Here is a 21001-nt window from a genome sequence, read left to right as displayed (position 1 = left end):
TTGTCACAGTTGGTACAGTCCAATTGAATTTCATTCTCGATTGTATAAATACAGTACAATTTTGGTGACAAACCAGCAGTTAAGCCATTTAAATTTTATCGTAACACAAGTGAAATTTACTATGGAGCAAACCGAGGTGATGAAGCCCGAAACTTTAAATGATTTAATTAAAGTTTTGCATCAGATTTTTTCTAGCGATACAGTTAATGTTGAAGAGGTGCAGAACCTAATGGAATCATATGAGAGTAAACCTCAGGAATGGATGGCATATGCACAGTTTGACAAGTTCAGGTATCAACTTAAATATAATTTTATGTATTTAATCTGTAAATGTTTATTTATATAAACATAGTTATTTGGTTTTTTTAAAAAAATGTATTTTAATGAAAGAAAACCTATAATAAAGGTACTTTATATAAATGTTATGAATATTTATTATCAGAACCTATGGATATATTTTAGACAGTAAACCAGACACATTAACATTAACATGTTTTATGTCAGTTCATTTTTATTACGGTGTTATCTTCCATGTGCAATAGCGCTCAAACGAGCACAGAAGTATGTAGTATGACACGCGAGTGGTTATCAGTATATGCGTTTTTATAGATTGGATAACCCTAACTTTTCGTTATTTTTTGATACTCTTGCGTGCTTCCCTTAGAATACAGACGGTAGGTCTACTGAAGACTGTACTTGTGAAATTTGTCAGTGAAGACGGTCAGACTTTTCTGTTTTCTTCTTATGCCCATTTCTAACTAATCTGCTGTTAACACAGCGTATACCTAGTTATCCTAAATAATTGCGTCATGCCTTTGTGAACTGGTGGCATTTTTCCATATGTTTGGAATAAATCAATAAACAAACAATTGCTTTAATAAGGTGGGTTTTTATTTATTTATTTATTTTTTTTTGTTTGTTTGTTTTTTAAATTCCAGCGATGGCTGTTCATGACTATGAGTTAAAATTGCAATGTGTTTACAGATTCTGGGGCGGGGTTCGGGACACCAATCAGGCTTTATGTCGAGACCAACACCCACCGTGTATGTTTAGATTCACAACTCGCTCACTGCGGAGAAAGTAAAATATATGATTTAAACAAAAAAAACAAACAAAACAAAACAAAAAAAAAAACAGATTGTACCATCAATACACACTGTACTTAAGACTTTATCCAAAACAGTTTATGTAATATTCATAAACTTTCTACTGATATTATAGTATTCTTCACTAAAAAACGTAAACTGTATGCATTTTTCTTAGGCTTTGATTTAATAAAAACATTCACTTATTTTAACATAGATGTGTCTTAGATACGTGTATATATGTATGTATGTGTATATATATATATATATATATATATATATATATATATATATATATATATATATATATTAAGTTATGTATTCATAAAAATTAAGTATGTCTCTTCGAACAAATTTGTTTATTGGAAATAAAGATTGAAATGACTTAATTTGTGTGTTTTTAACATGTGGACAAATGTTTGTTTGCAAGAAACTGTTTACACAAGATGTTTGACTAACTGCAACGTAGTACGGAGGAGTTTACTCCCGCATCATCAATTGCAGAAGGTCATTCTCTTATTAGAAGTCTCCTTTTACTGAGTGTAACCGAATCATTGGCTTAGTAAAAATATATATATATATATATATATATATATATATATATATATATTATATATATATAGTAATTATATATATATAATCTAATTACTAGAATAATGATCTGATGTACAACCATGTGCTGAATCTCCCTGGTCTTGACAGTGAAGATTTGTAGATGAACATGGTCTGAATCTGAGAATTTTAATAGTTTGTGGCAGAACCTTGAAAAAAATCATGGTGAAACATGTTTTAAACACCAATATCTGGGTGTTGGTGGTTAAAAATATGTCGTAGGCTTGTGCTATGAGACCAGTCTAATGGGTTACATGCTGTCACTTAAATTCCCAGTACATGTTGTAGCAGCTGTTATTGTGAAGGCCTTTTTTTATTTTGATCTCATTTAACAGCTACTTCATAGGGGGATCTCCAGCATGGCATACTGTCTGAAATTACTACTTCTGTAAGAACATGCTCTTTGTTCCCACAGAGTCTCTCAGTCTACACAGAGGCCACACAATACAGACTGGCCAACAGTGTTCAAGCTTAATCCCCACAGGGGATTCTCTGTGCTGCCAGCATTTATAGACACATGTAGACACATTCTTCTTCCATGGACTTAGTGGTTCTGTAGAGGTGTTATATACATGTTTGCTTAGTTCTACCTTGGTAGAAGTATCATAACCAAGTATAAGGAAAAGACCAACATGGTCTATGCAAAGTGAAGTCGGATACACTGTGCTGTTTGCTAACAGTTCTTCTGTAAACAACTGTGTTCCTTTCTTACAGATACACAAGGAACCTTGTTGATGAGGGAAATGGAAAGTTCAATCTCATGATTTTATGTTGGGGAGAAGGTCATGGCAGGTGAGGAGTCGAAAAACTCTGCTCAAACAAATCATTGTGAGAATGGTTGTTTGGACCAAACGGAGACAAAAGTGTTGCACCACAGGATAGCTGATCACTTTTCTATATAGTGTTGTTATAGCTATGAAGTGTGTCTATTTGACCTAATTTCTTGAAAAAAAGGTTAGGAGAATGTTATTATAGAAAGCTGGAGTATGTATGTGAATATACAATTTACAGGTTTAAAGGTATGCATATACAGGTTTAAAAGTATGCATATACAGTACATGCCATTGTGCGTTTTATACTGAGTTGTTTCCTCCTTCCCATTTGCAGCAGTATCCATGATCACACAGATTCCCACTGCTTCATGAAGCTGCTCCAGGGCCAATTGAAAGAAACCCTCTTTGAATGGCCTGATCATAAAATAAATGGAGGGATGACTAAGAAATCAGAAAGGGTCTTACAAGAAAACCAGTGTGCTTATATCAGTGGTAAGGATGACTTACATTTTCTTTTAAAGCATGTCCCAACTTCGTAGGCATGTGACATCAAGTGCATTCAGACTGGCTTGTGGTTAAAAAAAATTAAAATCCTGGTCAGCTGCGGTCAGGAGCAGTTTTTATTCTGAATTCAAGTGGTATGTTCAACACTCACATAGATGGACAGCGTATTTGAACCCAGATGTATAAATGCTCACTCAGACCTTATTGTGTAAACTGAATCTTTTTTTATTTTGTTACATTGTCACACTGGTTATTACAGAGGTAAGTAACTGCGGCATCTCCAACCTTGGTATCTGTCCCAGTTCAATGTTTATTCATGTTAAACCTGTGATGAAGATGTCTACTCCTATGTTATGGATAGGGGGATTTTGTATTACTAAACCAGCTGGGGGCAAAAAAAAACACTATTATAGTATTTGATACCTTTTGAAGTTGGGGATGTAGAATGCCATGTAGAACATTTTCATTTAACACAATCTCTACAGGTCTACAGACTGGGATGTATTTATATGTGCCTTTAGGGTTGGATATTGGAGCTGACCAAACAATCAATTAATAAATGTGTTGATAACATCTATTGAACCGAGGTGTTATTGCACTGATTGCATGCATTGCAGTTTTATCTTTTAGTAGTTATGCAATAATTCCATACCAGTTCAGTTCAAGGTACTAAATGATGGGTGACTGATTGCTGTTACAAACTGCTATTACTTTGTATCTAAAGCTATGGTGTGTAAACTTAAGACCATAACTTGTCAAGCTTTGCAAATTCGACTTGATCTGAGAAAACATCAAACTAGAATATATTTTACACATATAGAATATTTATGGCTTGAATTTTATTTTCTGTTTAGTTGTAGAAATCTAGATGCATTCTGAGTCTGAGAATTGTGAGAAGTAACAGATACTGTCCATGCTCTATCACACCATAAAATTGTTGTTTTTCAGCCCACCCATGTTATAAGTCACTGTAACAAGTTTATTGTATTATGTAGGTCCTCAAAAATTGATGATTGGTCAGTAGCAATGTATTTGCACACTGCCCACCTTCTGAAAGCCGTTTTCTTTATGTAGAAAGAGAATAGTACATGATTGACATTATTTAGAATATATATTACCAAAACGTTAGGTTACGGCTCTTACCCTGGTTCCCTGAAGGAGAAGACGACCACCAACTAGTACTTTTGGGATGTGCCTGCCACAGGTCAGGTATTTACTGAGCATTTTATGTCAGAACTGCTGAGAGACCCGCCTACAGAGGGAATAAGTAGTCACTCTGCGGTGCTCACTTCCTCTTTGCATCGAACCTGCGAATGCGAGTGATGCGAACTTGCAAGGTTTGGTGGTCGTCTTTCAGGGAGCCAGGGTTACATCCGTAATCTACTGTTCCATTTCAATTCCATTTCAAAAGTATGCCAAAGCTATCGCGAGGGAGCATGAGCAGAGACAGTAGACGAGGGACGTCTTGACATTGCAAAACTTAAGTTAGTGGTGTGAGCATACAACCTCAAGAACCCTTGTGCCTAGTGAAGGCATAGAGGGATCTACCACATTAAGCTGGCAGAACCTGATGAATGTATGCAGATAAGCCCAGCTAGCCGTACTACAAATATCAGTCAATGAAGCTCCTCTAAAGAGGGCCCATGACGTGACTACTCTGGTACAGAGCACGGCCAGCTTCCCAGGTGGGGGTAGGCTGGCTTTAGTATATGCAGTCGAAACTGTGTTCACAATCCAGTGGGACAGTCGCTGCTTCAAGAGGGCTTGACACAATGACAGATGAAGAGCTGGTCAGAGTGACGCAGCACTCTCGTCCTTCTATCCACATAACCTGTCAATGCAGGAACCGGGCAGAGGGAATTTAATCTCCGATCCTCCTCGTTGGCAATGTTGGAACTGCCTCCCTGAGTGCTGCGCTGGGGCCCCTTGTCTGGCATTTCCCCATCATTGCGGGCGGCCCTGGTTATTAGCTGCAGCGGAAGCCTGAAGGCTATGCCTCAGGTCCCACCACACCAGCATCTCATCCTGTCCAGCGCTAAAGTACGGGAAGGGAGTGTTGAGGCCACCTGTCAGGACGCCTCTCGTTCTCGGTGGGAGCGTTGCAGGATCTCCTCCACAGCTGGCCCGAATGTATGTTCAGGGGAGATAGATGTGTCCAGCAAGGCAGACTTGTCCGTATCCGGGACCTTGGCCTGGGACAGACAAAGCTGTCTGCACGCCACTATAAGGCTTGCCAGGCTTTGACCCAAACTACAGTGTGACTTTAAGATTACCTGGCCACTTCGCTGATGGATAAAATCACCTCATTTCATAGGAATGTTGCAGCCAAAACCTATAGTCAACACCTTTTTATCTTCAAATATGCCGCATTTTAACAGCTTTTAACTTTTAGTGACTATCAAGTATTCTTTGGAATCCAATGCAACATGTTATTGCAACATGTTTATTCAGTACAACTCACTGCTTGGGTATAATTTTGCAAGCACAGCATGTACCTTGTGCCTTACTTGGAAAGAAATAGCTACCATGCTTATCATAAACTAGCAGCATGCCCTAGTAAAAAGATGTTTCTAGACTGCCTTTCAGCCTTTAAATCCTACCAGTAATGTCAGCATGTGGTCTATGCTAAAAAAACTGGTTCTTCTCTCCTTTGTAGATTCCATTGGCCTGCACCAAGTGGAAAATGTGAGCCACACAGAGCCTGCTGTCAGCCTTCACTTGTACAGCCCTCAATTCGACCACTGCAACACTTTCGATCAAAGGACAGGGCACAGAAACACTGTCAAAATGACATTCTGGAGCAAATACGGAGAAAGAACTCCATTTGTAAGTTCTTATTAATGTTCTTATTTAGTTTAAGTTTGCTTTCATCTTTGTTGACAAAATGGCGTGTGTGTGTGTGTGTGTGTGTGTGTGTGTGTGTGTGTGTGTGTGTGTGTGTATATATATATATATATATATATATATATATATATATATATATATATACGGAAATGTTGTCATGTTGGAAAGTCCAGTTGCGCTTTTAAAGCAAGTTTTGTAGCGGTGGGTTTCAGATCATTGGCCAATATCTTGTGGTATGTTAGGGAATCGATTTTACAATGGATTGGAACTGGATTGAAATAGCTCATTTTTTGTCATCACTCCACAATACCTTTGACCAGAACTCATATCCACCATTCAAAAGCCATTTTGCAAACTTTAATCAATTGTCCTTGTGACGTTTTCCTAAGAGTGGCTTTTTCCTTGGCCTGCGACTATTGAGGCCTTCACCATGCAATACGGAATGCTTTATCTACAGTTAGTGCGCATATATAGTTTCTCACCAAAAAGATAAAATAAGTAGCTTTTATTTAAAAATAAATTACCAAATAAATAATATACAAATACAATTATGTGGAGCCCATTAAGTGTGTGCTTCCTCCTTTGAATAAAATATTTCCTTGGCTGATTCCATTTTCTCCTGCTTAGTAAAGAAATTCCACCCAAAGCTTTGCTTGGATGCCATCACAGACAGAATTTAGTGATCAGGAATGGCACTTTATTGTTACAACCAAAGAGGTGTGTGTCTACACACACATACACACACACACACACACATATATATATATATATATATATATATATATATATATATATATATATATATATATATATATATTTTTTTTTTTTTAAATAGTACAACTACCTTTGGAATAGCAACCTTCTGAGAATTTTTCCCTTGGTTTTCTAAAAATCCTCAAATAAATCATTTAGGAGCTTTATCGTTTATTGCTAGTTCTGTGATATTATCGGTTTGCCTTTCCTTTATTATGCTTACAAATTGTACAAATTTATTACTGTGGTAAACACATTGTGAAAGTGGCCCTTTGTGTTCAGTGACAGCACAGTTTAATTCTTAAAATGAAAATGGTCCTTTATAAAACACGTAAGTGTGTACACATTCGTTTTATCTTTTTCAGTTAAGCATCTAATTTATTCAGTACAATGCAATTAATATTTCTAAGTTGTTTACATATTATCAGGTAATAAATATCTTTATTAAAAAAAATCTTACCTGTACTTTGACTTTCTTTACAGAAACATAAATTAATGTAATAATATATTTGTACTTGCTTTGAAATGTATAGTACTGGTTCCGAGATTGTTTTATTACCAACCAACTTAAGGGATAGCACTTCACTCAAAGATAAGTTATATTAGTGTATGAAGCCAAATAAACAGGCAAATTACTGGTTAAAGATTTGCAATTAGATATGTAGGGTCATATTAATAAAAGTAATTGGTGTGTTTTGCAATTTTGCAATTTCTATTTTTCTTTGCTTATCGCACTAATGAAATGACACGTTGCTAGTGTGAGTCACACATTATTTTTTTAATCATTGTTAAAAACATTATGTTTCTAAAATCTTTACTAAGGTTTGTTAATACAGCTTGCATGTTCTAATAAATTCTTACAGTAAATGACATTGGGAATGAGGCCCCAGCTCCCCACCTTCAACACTGGTTTTTCAATGTGATCTAATCTTTTAATGAGAAGACTCCTTTTTTACAAGTCCACATAAGCAGAGCCAAAGATGTTTCTGCAGATCATGGGAAATGTGCTCTTTACTTCTGGAGTCTGTATTGGGAAGTCATGAAAATCATTGGGGTTATGCAGTATATACAATATGATATGATAATAAGGAATACTGTATGATATGTATGAGTGCCAGGGTCTCTGTCACTTAGGTGTCAAATGAGAATATGTTCCAGGGACATGTGACACTATATAACAGCTAGTTCACTGTGATCAGAAACATAAGCTTGACAAAGAACATTATTGCTGGAGACCTTTCCACCTTTTATGACCAAAGCAATCCTCAAGCGCTTTAAAGGTAACAGGTATTAGTAACTGCACCACTGCTCATAGATAAATGTCTCAAACAAATGGATACATGAGGGTTTCCACTTACTTTATTAACTGCTATTAACTTAAAAGCAATGAAAATGAATAAATGGATTATGTTTAAAATGAAAAAAATATGAAATACAGTTTTCATTTGGGTAGAATAACTGTACATACAATCTGTTCAGAGATCCTCTTTTAATAAGAGGGTGTGAATAATAGCACAGGCTGATGGGAAAGTGGCACAGTCTTGTGACACATTTATGCAAAAGGAAACCTTTACTTAAATATGAGAAACCTTCCAATTTATATATAATATTATATATATATATATATATATATATATATATATATATATATATATATATTAGTCTTTAGTCTGGAAAATCAGTGGTGTGCCACCAAATGTTATTTGTTATTTGTCTTTTTGTAATTTGTGAAGCAGGTTTTTCTGTTTATGGAAATTGTTTTGAGAGTTCGGTTGTTCAAGAAGTGAAATGATGTGAAACAATTTGAGAATCATTCCACTGCGGTCCTCCAGTGCTGCAAATTAAATGGTACAAATGTTCATTTTAAATCTGCAGTGATGTTAACTGCTCTGCATTTGCAGGGCAGTACCTGCCGGCATGGATTCACCATCATCACGAAGGTTATGTAAATAAAACACTTATTAGGGGTAACCTTTGGTTTATTTTCATGAAATCTTTGTTTCACGGTGCTAACTTCCAGCCTGATTACATGTAAGCTGTTGCTAAAGCACGGTGCTGATAATGTAAGCAGGGTGCTGATAATGCGTACCGGCACAGTGTTCAAACTGCTACGCATGCATTCGATTTGAAGTGCAAGTTCCTTTTCAATAACATTTTCAAAGTTTCCAAATATTTGGTTTAAGGTAAGCTCCCGAATAAATGGCATGAAACCTTTTTCACAGTGTGATTTGTTTTTCTTTTACAGGAAACCACTGTCTCACGAGAAAACAACTGAAGGACCCAATTGAATAAACCTTGTTGGTGTCAATCCAGGCAAGATCCCCAGTTCTTTGCTGGCCATGCAGAAAGATAAAATGAAGAAGTTCTAAAGGTGTCAATAATTAGAGCATGCATATTACATCACTTTTTGATCCTAACTAATGCTGATTGATGGACACTGAATCATTGAATAGTGGTGTTAGAGTTAGCAGAGGGATAGATCTACTCTTTGTTTAGTAAGCTCTGAGAAAACACCCTGCCAATAACATAATTCTTTTTCAATCAAGCTTATTCCCTGACTTGTGTAATTCCACTTTGTACTTTGATAGCGAAAAGCAGTTTTCAGTGTAAGGGTTGTCCTCTTGTGGATGTAATAAATAATAATTTCTTTTTTTTTTAATTATTATTATTCTGTGCCAACAGTAACAGAGTAGAACAATAATATGTTTTTAACAAACAAAAAAATAACATGTTTTTTATTAAACCTGTAGATCTGTTGATTGTGTCACAGAAATTTATTGTACTATCATTCAAAGTCGCTTATCAGATAAATTGTACAGTTTGCTAATGCTGAAAGTATTTTTTTTAAATGTAAAATCCTATTTTAGATGTTTTATTTTTAGCTACAATAAAAAGTCATGTTTACAGAGAAGTATTTACTTTGAAGGTTGGTCTTCATGTATTCATGTATGAATGTATTGTGTTTAAATGACAAGTGCATTGAAAAATACTGTAAACCTCTTTCACTTCCCCTTTAATTTGAGCTAAATTAAAACTCAGATAGCTTCTAATTGCACTGTACTACATAATACATTTATCATGGCTAATGCTGAGTTTTTTATATTACTTTAGTGGTTCCTAGTATAACAGGGAATACAGTATATTAAAGTCTGTATGATAAATGGTGGTGTTAATAACATGATCCTTGGTACAAATATGTATCCTAGACTTGGCACTGCCGCTTAGCCTCTGAAGAGATCCAATTTTATAAAATCTTGTGTTTAAAAAAAACAGCATTGCTCAAGAGACATTCTCGCACGTAAAACACGTAATTTCATTTAAACTTTGGCAGGAGGTTCCTTGTAGAGCCAAAGATCAAATGTAGAGCTCTGTACCAGGGAAAAAAAAGGCTGTATCATAATATCATGGACTGAAAGCAGAGTAAAAAAAACAAGCTGCAGCGATACGCTATCTGCAGCCAGAGGTCAGTCATGCAGAACCACCGATGTGCAGTAACATGCAGAAAAGGTCTCTTCCTAAACTGCTCAGTACCATTTCACATGGCAAGATTCCATGGATTTGATAGTTGGCAAGAGATTAGGGGGTACCCATCTGATGTGAGCACTGAGTTATGAGGTGGCAATGTGGAATGGCAACAAGACACTGTCTAGGGTCATATTTAGGTCTTTGATTTAAATCGAGTCGTCAGTAGTGATCTCATGGCTTTTAGATGGCCGGCTGAAACCCAATCTTTATGGCAGTCGCAGCCAAGATCTTCGAGCACATCCAGAAAGTGCCATTGCAGAAGACACTCTGGACATGAGAAAAGATGAATACGCCCCAGTGCATTGATAAGTGAAAGTGCAGTGATAATTTCAAACACTTCTATCGTAAGATCTTGAAAAAAACTAACAAAAACCTGGTGAAGTACACCTCTGTTTCGACAAGGCCTATATGTCTATGTGCCTAGTGTATATTAGTGGTTTCTTTTGTTTTTTTTAGCAAGATCCATATAAAATGTTCACCACTGTAAATTGTTCCCGTAATTTTGCATTTTACCATGTTTTCTGCATTTACCATACAGTATTCTTGCAAACATAAGCTCCTGTGCCTATGTTCAAGGGTTCACTCATGTACAATAATATTGTCATATCAATCCAGAACTTGGATATAAGCATAAAGAAAACATTAAAAACAACAATAATTCACCTGCGTAGAGTCTCATCTGAACTGTGAACAAAAACAAGCAATAAAAACGCTCACGCTTGCATTTATGTCAACCATAACATGGTTTCATGTTAAAACAAAAGTTCCTTATCATCATCAGTGAACATCAGTGAACTGTGTTGTAATCTTGGTGCCTCGTTATGCTTCAAGTTCAACAACCACTGAAAAAATGTGATAAAAAAACTTCACTCGACATGTTTAACATGTGGATCAGCTGTTTAGTATTGCCGATAGTCACAGCACACACCCACATAACATAACATCCCCCCTTTCTACATGTAATTTACCACCTCAAACCTAAGGGAATACAATACTATAAAAGAAGAAAGCCCTAAACACAGATGCTTTTATTAATATCAAGCCTTGTGTTGGCCATGACTCTTAAGCACATACTGCTGATTTTTGGGGAAGACAAACTCGTCTTTGTTACTTAAATTACTTTTATAGTCAGAAATACAGCACAGAGACATGTATGCAATGTTAGATGTTTTACCGCAATTTATTTATCTCAGCATTATTTAGTTTAATTGAATAGATCCTTAACTCCAGTAACAAATAATAGCAGAATCTATCTGCAGGAATGCAGTGATGGACAGTGAATTCAATGATTTTTATGATAAATAGTTTTTACTTTTTTTTTTTTTTTGTCCATCAGATTTTTACCCCATAGGCCATTAAAACCTGACACTTAATTAAAAATAACTCACAGTACTGTAGCTCTCTTTTTATGTAATACATTTTGGCAGACTAGAAAACTATTTGTTTCTAATGAATATAAAAGGCAACGAGACAGCTGTTTTTTACGGCTGTTCTTCAGTATCAAAATAACATGTTATCAGTTACATTACAGCACAGTGTTTGGCAGACACTTCTTTCTTCACTCCTCCCGTTTCTGTCAGGACCTCCAACTTGTCTGACAAATAACGATTCTTTATTGAAAACAGGATTAAGCTCTATCAAGTGTTGACCATACAAAGTTATGACTTGTACTTATCATTTTTTTATTCCATTCTGTTCCTTTTTTTTTGTATTACCGCAATGTTTTATTGGTGTACTAAGTAGCTTGTTAGACTGCTTTTTATGTGCAAATTTGTCTTTAAAAAAAAATCATAACTAAGGCTAACACAACAAGACAAACAATGAAACTGAAAATAAGCACCCAGATTTCCAAATATTACAATTTATTCATTCATTCCATAAACCATGGCATTTGATTATAAACGTTTATTGTACTTCATGTTATTCATGGATTTCCAAGTCTAAATGATTTCTGTACAAGCATAAAGGAAAGAGTAAATTACACTATTTGCATAGTTAACTGATAAACACTCATCAAACTAAAATGTTAATGGTCAACCATAAATAGTTGACTTTCAAGAACTCCATACCGGTACTCTTTCAAAGCCGTTGAGCTTGATTGAAGGTTACATTCAAATCAAAAGTCTAAGAAGGAGGGAGTCTATTTGAATTATCTGAACACTGGCAGATCTACACACTGTTGTTTAAAAAGTAAACACCCCTTTTAATTCATGTTAATTAGAGGGATTAAAAAAATCCACACAAATAAGCATCATAAGTTAAGGATTAGTATAAACATGGGGAAAGCATGATTATACTCAGAAGGACTCATTACTGTATGCTTATGTGTTATATCTTGTATATGATCCCTGACACTTAAGTTTATGAAAGCAGTCCTTTATTATAAACCTCACCTCCAGTGAGGTTCTGAGTTTAGTTATCCACAGAGAGATGCCCTCTTAAATGAATGGCACTTTAGAAATACAAAACTTGGTTTGAACTGAAAACAAAAGCTGCTTTAACTAGTTGGTCGGATTTTCTATTTTATTTTTCTAGAAGTATTGCATCACTGTGGAAAGGCTTACTGGAAATGTTCAAAGTAAAATGTTATGTAATACTTCTCAATTGCCAAATGTTTCCATGGGCAAGGCAAAACATTTCGTTTTGGAAAGCCATGAATGTCTAACATTAGATGAAATAAAAGTACATGATAGCATAATTTGTGAAAAAGCTTAGTCCTGAATAAACCAATGTATCATTTGGAAACTTGAGAGCTTATTTTCAGTTTCAACCTAGTTGACTGCTTACAACACTTAACCATAACAATTAATCCAAACCTGATCCATGTTTTTGGACAGAGACCAGTGGGCAGGGCACATGCAATAGAAAGTGAACCATGCAATCCTGTTGATCATGTGTTCTGTTACATAAGCAGTCCTGCTGGAGTTCTTCTTTCATTTTTCATAAAATAATAAATATAATAAGTACAGTAAGTAAGAATTGTGTTTAATTTGGCTCCCTCACTCCCTATTTGCATAACCTGTGGTGTAGTTTCTACTTTGGCTGATTATTAAAAGTGAACATTACAAAGCTTTCAGTGTGAAAGAAAAAAAAAAAAAACCCTCTTGTGAGGCGTGTGAGTAAAAATGGATTGTCCAGACAGCGATTTACATGTAAAAAAAATAAAAATTTGATTTAATATTACACAGAAAAGAAAAAAAAACAATAAAGAAGGATGTGAGGGAGGGAGTGCTGGAGTAATCAAAAATAAAGGAACGGAAGCCTCTTAGTCCTCTTCAAAAACAAAAACAAAAACAAAAAGGAATAAAAACAGAAAAGAGCAAAGTTAGTAAGGCCTCCGTTCGTAATTAAAAGTAAATAACACAGTCCAACCCCGCACGTACTTCCCTCCAGCCTTTTTTTTCCCCGCCTCTATTCCTCAGGACCAACCCCGAACACAGTAGCACGTTCCCTTTAGTATGCAAACCCCACCCCGGTAGTCAGTGGATCACCAATCCCAGACTGACAGGTATCCTTAACGTCACTTGACTCCAGTAGCTGGAATTTACATACTCATACTTCCGCCCCTCACCAAGGTGCCGCCCCTCATAAAGATGACTTTTGTCATGGTCACGAGACATTGGTAAGGGAAGTCCCGAGTTGGTTTGATGCCTTCTACTGTTGGGAGGCTGAATTGCAGACCAAAACCCCTTTGACTCATCACATATCCCACCCCTCAGAGTGGAGCCAAAGGAACACTCGGAAACCTCTAACCCCTCCTTTTCCCCTCCCTCCTGGGAAAAAAAATCAGCATTTTGATGTAACTTACCCGCACGATGCCTTATTTGAAAGGCGAAGGGTTGGAGCGCCAGGTACCACCGCTTAATCCTAGCATTTGAGTCCTTCATTGTGTCTAACCACTTTAAAGGGGCGTGATCTGTGATGAGTACAAAGGGTCGTCCCAGAAGATAGTATTTTAAGGACTCCACCGCCCATTTTACTGTCAGGTATTCTTTCTCTACCACAGAGTACCAATGTTCCGACTAATATATAGTATCAGGTGTTCTATACCGTTTTTTTCCTGGGATAGAACCGCCCCCAGACCAGTTTGCGATGCATCAGTCTGAAGGATGAACTCTCGGCTGAAATCCGGGCTTACTAATGCTGGGGCCTGACTCAAGTTAGTTTTAATAGACTTAAAAGCCATCTGACACTCTGCACTCCACTTAATTTTATTTGGAGCATTCTTTTTAGTGAGATCAGTGAGAGTGGCGGCTATAGTGGAAAAGTGTGGAATAAAGCAGCGGTAATAACCAGCCAATCCCAACAATGATCCCACCTGGGTAGGCACCGGTGAATCCAACAAAGCCTGGACTTTTGAAACCAACGGTTTTACTCTACCCTTACCCATTATGAAACCTAAATATTTTGTTTCTTCTTTTTCAATAACGCACTTTGCCATGTTCGCTGTGAGCCCCGCCTTCCTCAGAGACTGTAGGACGGCTTTTAATCTACTCAGATGTTCTTTCCAGGAAGAACTGTGTATGACTACATCATCGATATATGCAGCTGCATACTCTCGATGAGGTTGTAATACCCTGTGCATCAGTCCGAACTGCATAGTACAAAATTGAAAAAGACCATCTGGGGTTGAGAATGCCGTTTTCTCACGAGAGGCTTTTGCTAATGGAATTTGCCAGTATCCTTTCGTCAGATCCAAAGTTGAAATAAACCGAGCTCGCCCCAGCCTGTCTAAGAGTTCATCTACCCGAGGCATGGGATATGCATCAAACTTAGAGATAGCATTCACCCTCCTAAAGTCTATACATAACCGTAGTGACCCATCTGGTTTGTCTATTGGTACAATTGGGCTACACCACTCACTTGGGGAAGGTTCAATTATCCCAAGTTTCAACATACACTCCACCTCTCTCCGGACAGAATCTCTCCAACTTTCTGGAATGCGATACAGTCTCTGTCTAACTCTCAGACCTGGCGGGGTGATAACAGCGTGTTCAATCAAATGCGTTCTTCCGGGCACGTTAGAAAACACATCACCAAACATTTTGATTAAATTGCTTACCTCTTTGCGTTGATCAGGAGTTAACTGTTCCCCCATCGGAACCCGAGCTGCTGATACTGGCTCAATTGAGTGTCCATAGTCCTCTCCCTCCTGTTCGGGAGATATAAAATGGACCTACCGTTCTTTCCATGGTTTGAGGAGATTAACATGATAAATTTGATTTTCCTTCCAACGCCCAGGCTGTCGGATCTCATAATTAACTTTTCCAATTGCTCGAATGACCTCAAGGGGACCCTGCCATTTAGCAAACAACTTAGATTCTGATGAGGGAAGCAACAACAACACTTTGTCTCCAGGTCGAAAGTTCCTAATTCTTGCATTTTTTTTGTAGCTTTGCTGCTGCTTCTGCTGTGCCACTTTGAGATTGTCATGTGCCAATCGACCGACTAATTCTAAGCGATCACGTAGCTGTAATACATATTTCACTATATTTTTAGAGTCTTTTGACTGTTCTTCCCAGCCTTCTCTTATGAGATCCAAGATACCCCGCGGCTGCCGACCGTACAAGAGCTCAAACGGAGAGAACCCCGTTGAGGATTGTGGTACCTCACAAACTGCAAAGAGCAAGTAGGGAAGCAGTTTAGCCCAATTACATTTGTAGGGTCGCAAAATGAAGTGCAGAGATGATCAGAGACAATCGATCACACCGATCATTGCATCAAAGGTTTATTGCAGTGGTCATCAAAATACAGAGAGCTCCGGAGAATAACAGTCACTTCATCAGTAACTAGTGTATTCTGCCGGGGTAAGGCACATACATGGGTTATATAGTTTCTACATAAAATTCCCTGCTCCTATCAGGATTTGACACTCAGTAGACAATTCATCCATCCCTACCCCCTAAACTCATATACTCAGCCAATAGAGCATAGCTGTGGGGCATGATTGCCCCCTCCGTTGCGGTTGTTATGTTCACTTCAAACTGGAATTTATGACCTAGCAAGCAAGCAGGCATTGCCCTTCTTCTACCATCCCCCCACTGCCCCTGGACATCTGACCCAACCTAATGGTGTACTGAAACATTCCACACTTCCCCCCTCCTTTCACAAATTCCTTACTAAACATTGTAAAACCACACCCAAATGATCGTTGGTTGATACTGCTATCCTGTTCGGTTCCTTCACGTTTCTCCTGATCTACAAAGCGGCGCAACATACTTTTTAAAGTCTGATTAAATCGTTCAACAAGCCCATCCGTTTGAGGGTGAAAAACTGAGGTTCGAATTGAACGGATTTTCAATAATTTGTATAATTGCTGAATACAGCCAGACATAAAATTAGTGCCCTGATCAGTGAGAATTTCTTTTGGGATTCCCACCCTAGAAAATATTTTAACCAATTCGTTTGCTACTACTTCTGCACTCATAGAGCGTAAGGGAACAGCTTCTGGATATCATGTTGCGTAGTCCACTACTACCAAAATATACCGATATCCTGACTCTGCTCCCTCCAGAGGGCCTACTAAATCTACACCAATCCTCTGAAATGGTACTCCAATAATTGGCAGTGAGACCAGAGGTGCGGGGCGAACTAACTTAGGAGCAGCTAATTGACATTCCGAACACTCAGATACATACTTCCGCACAAGACCATAAACCCCTGGCCAAAAAAACCGGGCCAGAATTCGTTCCTGGGTCTTTTCAGTTCCCAAATGACCTGCAAATGGAATGTCATGTGCCAATCTCATGACTTCTGACTGAAAAGGCCCAGGAACCAATAACTGTTTTACGAGCTGTCCCATCCCGTGAGTCCGGGTTATTCTATATAATAAGTGCCCAGATACAGACAAATGCGGAAATACCACTGGTTGTCCTTCCTGCATATCCTTCCCCTCAACATATCTAACCTGTTTCCAAGCATACTGTAATGTGGGATTATTTTGTTGTTCATAGCCCAGGTCAATATCTCGGTCCCAATGATTAGGTACGCTGAGAGGAGTGTCTTTTATTATGTGACCTTCCACATCAGTAACCTCGCAGCCCCGGTCACACTGAACACCTACTCCTTTACCTTGCCTTTTACAAGATTGGTTTACCTTTGAGTCAGACCCCTCCCCTTGTCATCTTAGAGTTCCCTCATATTTTTCCACCCTGCGCTCTCTCTTTGTTTTTCTCGGGCAGATTTTAGGGTTAAACAGGTCGGATTGTAACGGGAAAATCTCACCAATTGTTTTCTCCTGTTGCTTACATTGTCCCCTGGTAGAAACTAAGACCATTTCCTGACCTAAAATACGATCAAAAAACGTCCAGTCTCTTCCCAGGAGAACAGGGTATGGTAAACATTGCGCTACAGCCACTTTAACGTAAGCTGAGTAACCATCAATAGTAAGTCTAACTTTAGTGGTGGGATAAACCCGAGTTTCTCCATGGGTACATGAGATAGCCACTTTACCCTGTGGCTCCCAGGCTACCCCCTCCAAAAGAGCTTGTCGAATCAATGTTTGTGCACACCCAGAGTCCGTAAATGCGTTAGTACTCTTATTCCCAACCTGTACTCTTAATTGATAAGGGCCCCAATGTTCCCTAATGTTCTTACCTGTTACTGCCGACCAGGATCTTCTTGCCAGGTCTACCTCCATCATCGGACAGTCCCTGACAATAATTAATTTAGAACAATTTATAGATTTTATTATTCACTTTGACATTATGGACTTGTTTTGTGTTGATCAGTGGCAAAAACTCCTAACTAAATCCATTTTGATTCCATGTTGTAACACAAAAAAATGTGGAAAAGTCCAAGGGGGGTGAATACTTTTGAGAGCCACTGTATAACCATATGATATGATGTATCTTTCCTGAAATATAACGACTGGTGAGTGGGAATTTCATTGTAGAAGTGAGGATGAGAGATTTGCACAGGGTAGTACATTAAATTGAAGAGCTATCTGAATTATTAGTACAGTATTTGCTGCTGTCCGAGTACATTCATCGTGTAAACTTGGATTACAGATGTTCATATAAGTAATGCAACTGCACTTTAGGATGGTATGTATAGGAAGCCAATTGTTCTGTGCATTTCTCAAATTATATATACACCTTAAAAACACCACCTTTTACCAAAAACGTGTACGGTTTTTACATTAACAGGTTTAGAGATACCCCACTTAGACTTGATTACAATGTCAAAAACATTAGTCTATGGCCAAAATGTTTACAATTTGAAACAATTTACAAAGAATTGTTGGATTGAGACATAATTTTAAAAAAAAAATCTATATGAACATAATTTTTATATTTTATTAGAAGAAACTACAAAATTATATCACAAAGGTCTACCGGAAGACATAATAGTAGTAAAGTATTTCATGTAGATTTTAAAAAGTCACATTTTTCAATTTGTTAGTTTTTTGGTTAAGTATACGGAAAACTTTGAAACTGGATGTAATTCAATATGTTAATGTAACATTTTTCATCAGGTTTCATTTTATGAAGCAATATGAGTTAATTCTATAGGGTGATGCCAGAGCTGTAGAGGAGTATCTATACAGCAACGGTATCAAAGGAGAGCCAACACAGATTCAGAAAAGGGGGCTTCTGTTTGACAAACTTCTAAGACTTCTTCGAAGAAGTCACTGCAATGATGGACCTAAAAAGAGTACTCAGTGGGGTGCTGAAAGCCTCATTCCTCGGACCACTGATGTTTCTTATCTACATCAGCGACTGAGATCAGGGGAGTGGCTGACACACCAATAGCCACCCAGGAATAATTGGGCCGAAATGTGGTAAATGAAATTCAATGTCAACATGCCGGTGAGAAAAATGTAAGATCCAAGTACCAGATGGGGGGGTATGACAGGGAGAGAAGGAATTAGAGCTGTAAGTCTACATCCCGACCAGAAAGGGTGCTAAATATGGGTAGTGGTTCTTTCCCAGAGACGACCAGACTTGGTGGCAGGTTGGAAACAGAAGTCGGCCATTTTGGAGAAAAAATGTAGCTGCAGTATGGTTAAACAAATTCACTGTGATCAGCTGCAGGGTATGCAGTGATTGGATAACGCGGGGCACCAGGCTGGGCACAGGGAGGAGTTGGGCAGTACAAAGGGGACGCAGCTACGCGAGTACCGCCCCTTATGCTGAACGTGTTAAAAAGCCGGAGCGCTGTTTTGCTTTGTTTGTCTGTTGTGTGTTGCAGAGGATTAGGAGCCAGGGAGCCGCAGCCAAGGAGCCAGAACAAACACCCAGAGCATTGTAATCACCGCACAGCATCGCACTGCACCTGCGACCTTGGACACAGAGCACTTTCCGTGCACAAAGACCAGACTATAATTATTGTGTACTTGTTTTTATTTGGGATTGAAACCGTCTACCCCCAATACCATCGCTGGTAGAGGGGCGGATTTATTATTTATTTATTGTGAATAAATATGGACGTTTTGAACAGTAAAGATATTGTCTGGATATTCACTCTTTATTCACACCACTCACCTCCTGACAGGGGGACAGAACTAAAACAGGCACACTAAGAGAAAGACCTTGTTGTTGTAAAAGACTTATCACTGTCAGCCACCTCACAGTGCGGGAAAGCAATCAAAATGGCAAATACAATGCTTGTGTATATAACCAAAAGTGTTGAGTACAAATTTAAAGAGGTTATGATAAGGCTGCAAATGCACAAGTGAGACTCCCACTTGAAATCCTGTGTCCAATTCTGTTGACCAAAGCACCAAAGGGGCATTGTGGCCGTGGAGAGAGTCCAAAGAAGAGCAACCAGACTAATGTCAAAACTCAAGGACTGAACTACAAAGATAACTGAATAACTGAATCTATTTAGCCTGTAACAAAGAAAAATAAGAGGGAACTTGATTAAAGTCTTTAAAATCTTAAGAGTTGACAAAGTTAACCCAAACCAATACTTTAAGCACAGTACAAAAACCAGGACCAGAAAGCACAGTTGGAAATCAAGTGAAGATAGACTTAGGATAGAGAGATGAAGACGCTTTTTCATACAAAGAGTGGTGAGGGTATGGAATGGGCTACCAAATCATGTTGTTGAGACATAATCACTTAACTTAGCAAAGTTCTGCAATCAATCAACTACTAGGAACTGTATAGGCCAAAGGGCCTCCTCTCATTTGTAAATTTTCTTATGTTCTTATGATTTACTCTTGGTAATGTAATAAGTTTCAAAAATTGTTTTATTTTTGTTCAGAAGAAAATGTTGATGAAGTTCGATAAATAATTTTACAATGACGATGGTAAGTTTTCATAGAGGCCTTAAGGACTTGAGAAGTCAGATACACAGTACACCTGATGTGAATCAATTGGGGCAACACTAGGGTGGCTGATGGATGAAATACATAAAACCCTGCACTTTGTAACCAGATACCAGGGAACTGCAAGGTACCAGTTTGCCCAACGGTTCTGCAAGATAAAAGGTACAGTAACACTGTAACATGCATTTATTGGCAGGGGTATAAGTCTCCAGATATTTAGCTGGACTGGCAGAAAGTTGTGCTGTCTGGTGCCTCCATTCTGGTATTTGACATTGTATAGGCATCATATTATACATTATTTTCCATGCATTACTTCTGTCTGGTTTACCCATGGAGCATTTGGCACAAATTGGAACATATTCTACATATGATGTATTGTAAAAGCACTGGCCTCTTGTGTTCTTGGTCCACCACCATTTCACATGTAGGAGTAGACAAATCACTATAGAAATATGTAAAAAAAAAAAAAAATCTACTTTTAGAGATATATATATAGCATTTGAATATAACCATAGTTCCATTTGTATAATAATTTTGCAGACTATTGATGGGTTTCAGGGAACTGATTGACACAGTACAAACTGGAACTAGTTAATATTCAACAACTTTATAAAAGTTATAGAACGACATTA

The 21001-nt window shown here is 37.8% G+C and overlaps 1 protein-coding gene across 1 annotated transcript; it reads left to right on the top strand.

The window, feature by feature from the left end:
• The first annotated feature begins 53 nt into the window (after positions 1-53).
• On the top strand, positions 54-9482 carry LOC121315234 (cysteine dioxygenase type 1-like). The gene is made up of 5 exons (XM_041249281.1): positions 54-291; positions 2412-2489; positions 2805-2962; positions 5631-5800; positions 8817-9482. The coding sequence occupies exons 1-5, from the start codon at positions 122-124 to the stop codon at positions 8844-8846; spliced, it is 606 nt and encodes a 201-aa protein (XP_041105215.1). The 5' UTR covers positions 54-121; the 3' UTR covers positions 8847-9482.
• The last annotated feature ends 11519 nt before the right edge of the window (positions 9483-21001 follow it).

The sequence above is a fragment of the Polyodon spathula genome, chromosome 1 (genome assembly GCF_017654505.1).
Source record: "Polyodon spathula isolate WHYD16114869_AA chromosome 1, ASM1765450v1, whole genome shotgun sequence".
NCBI lineage: Eukaryota > Metazoa > Chordata > Actinopteri > Acipenseriformes > Polyodontidae > Polyodon > Polyodon spathula.
This window is presented reverse-complemented; position numbering and strand designations above follow the sequence as displayed.

Coding starts and splice junctions, on each gene's coding strand:
- LOC121315234 (XM_041249281.1), top strand. CDS start 122: ATGGAGCAAACCGAGGTGATGAAGCCCGAAACTTTAAATGATTTAATT. Junction 292..2,411: donor GCACAGTTTGACAAGTTCAG/GTATCAACTTAA, acceptor CCTTTCTTACAG/ATACACAAGGAACCTTGTTG. Junction 5,801..8,816: donor ACGGAGAAAGAACTCCATTT/GTAAGTTCTTAT, acceptor TTTCTTTTACAG/GAAACCACTGTCTCACGAGA.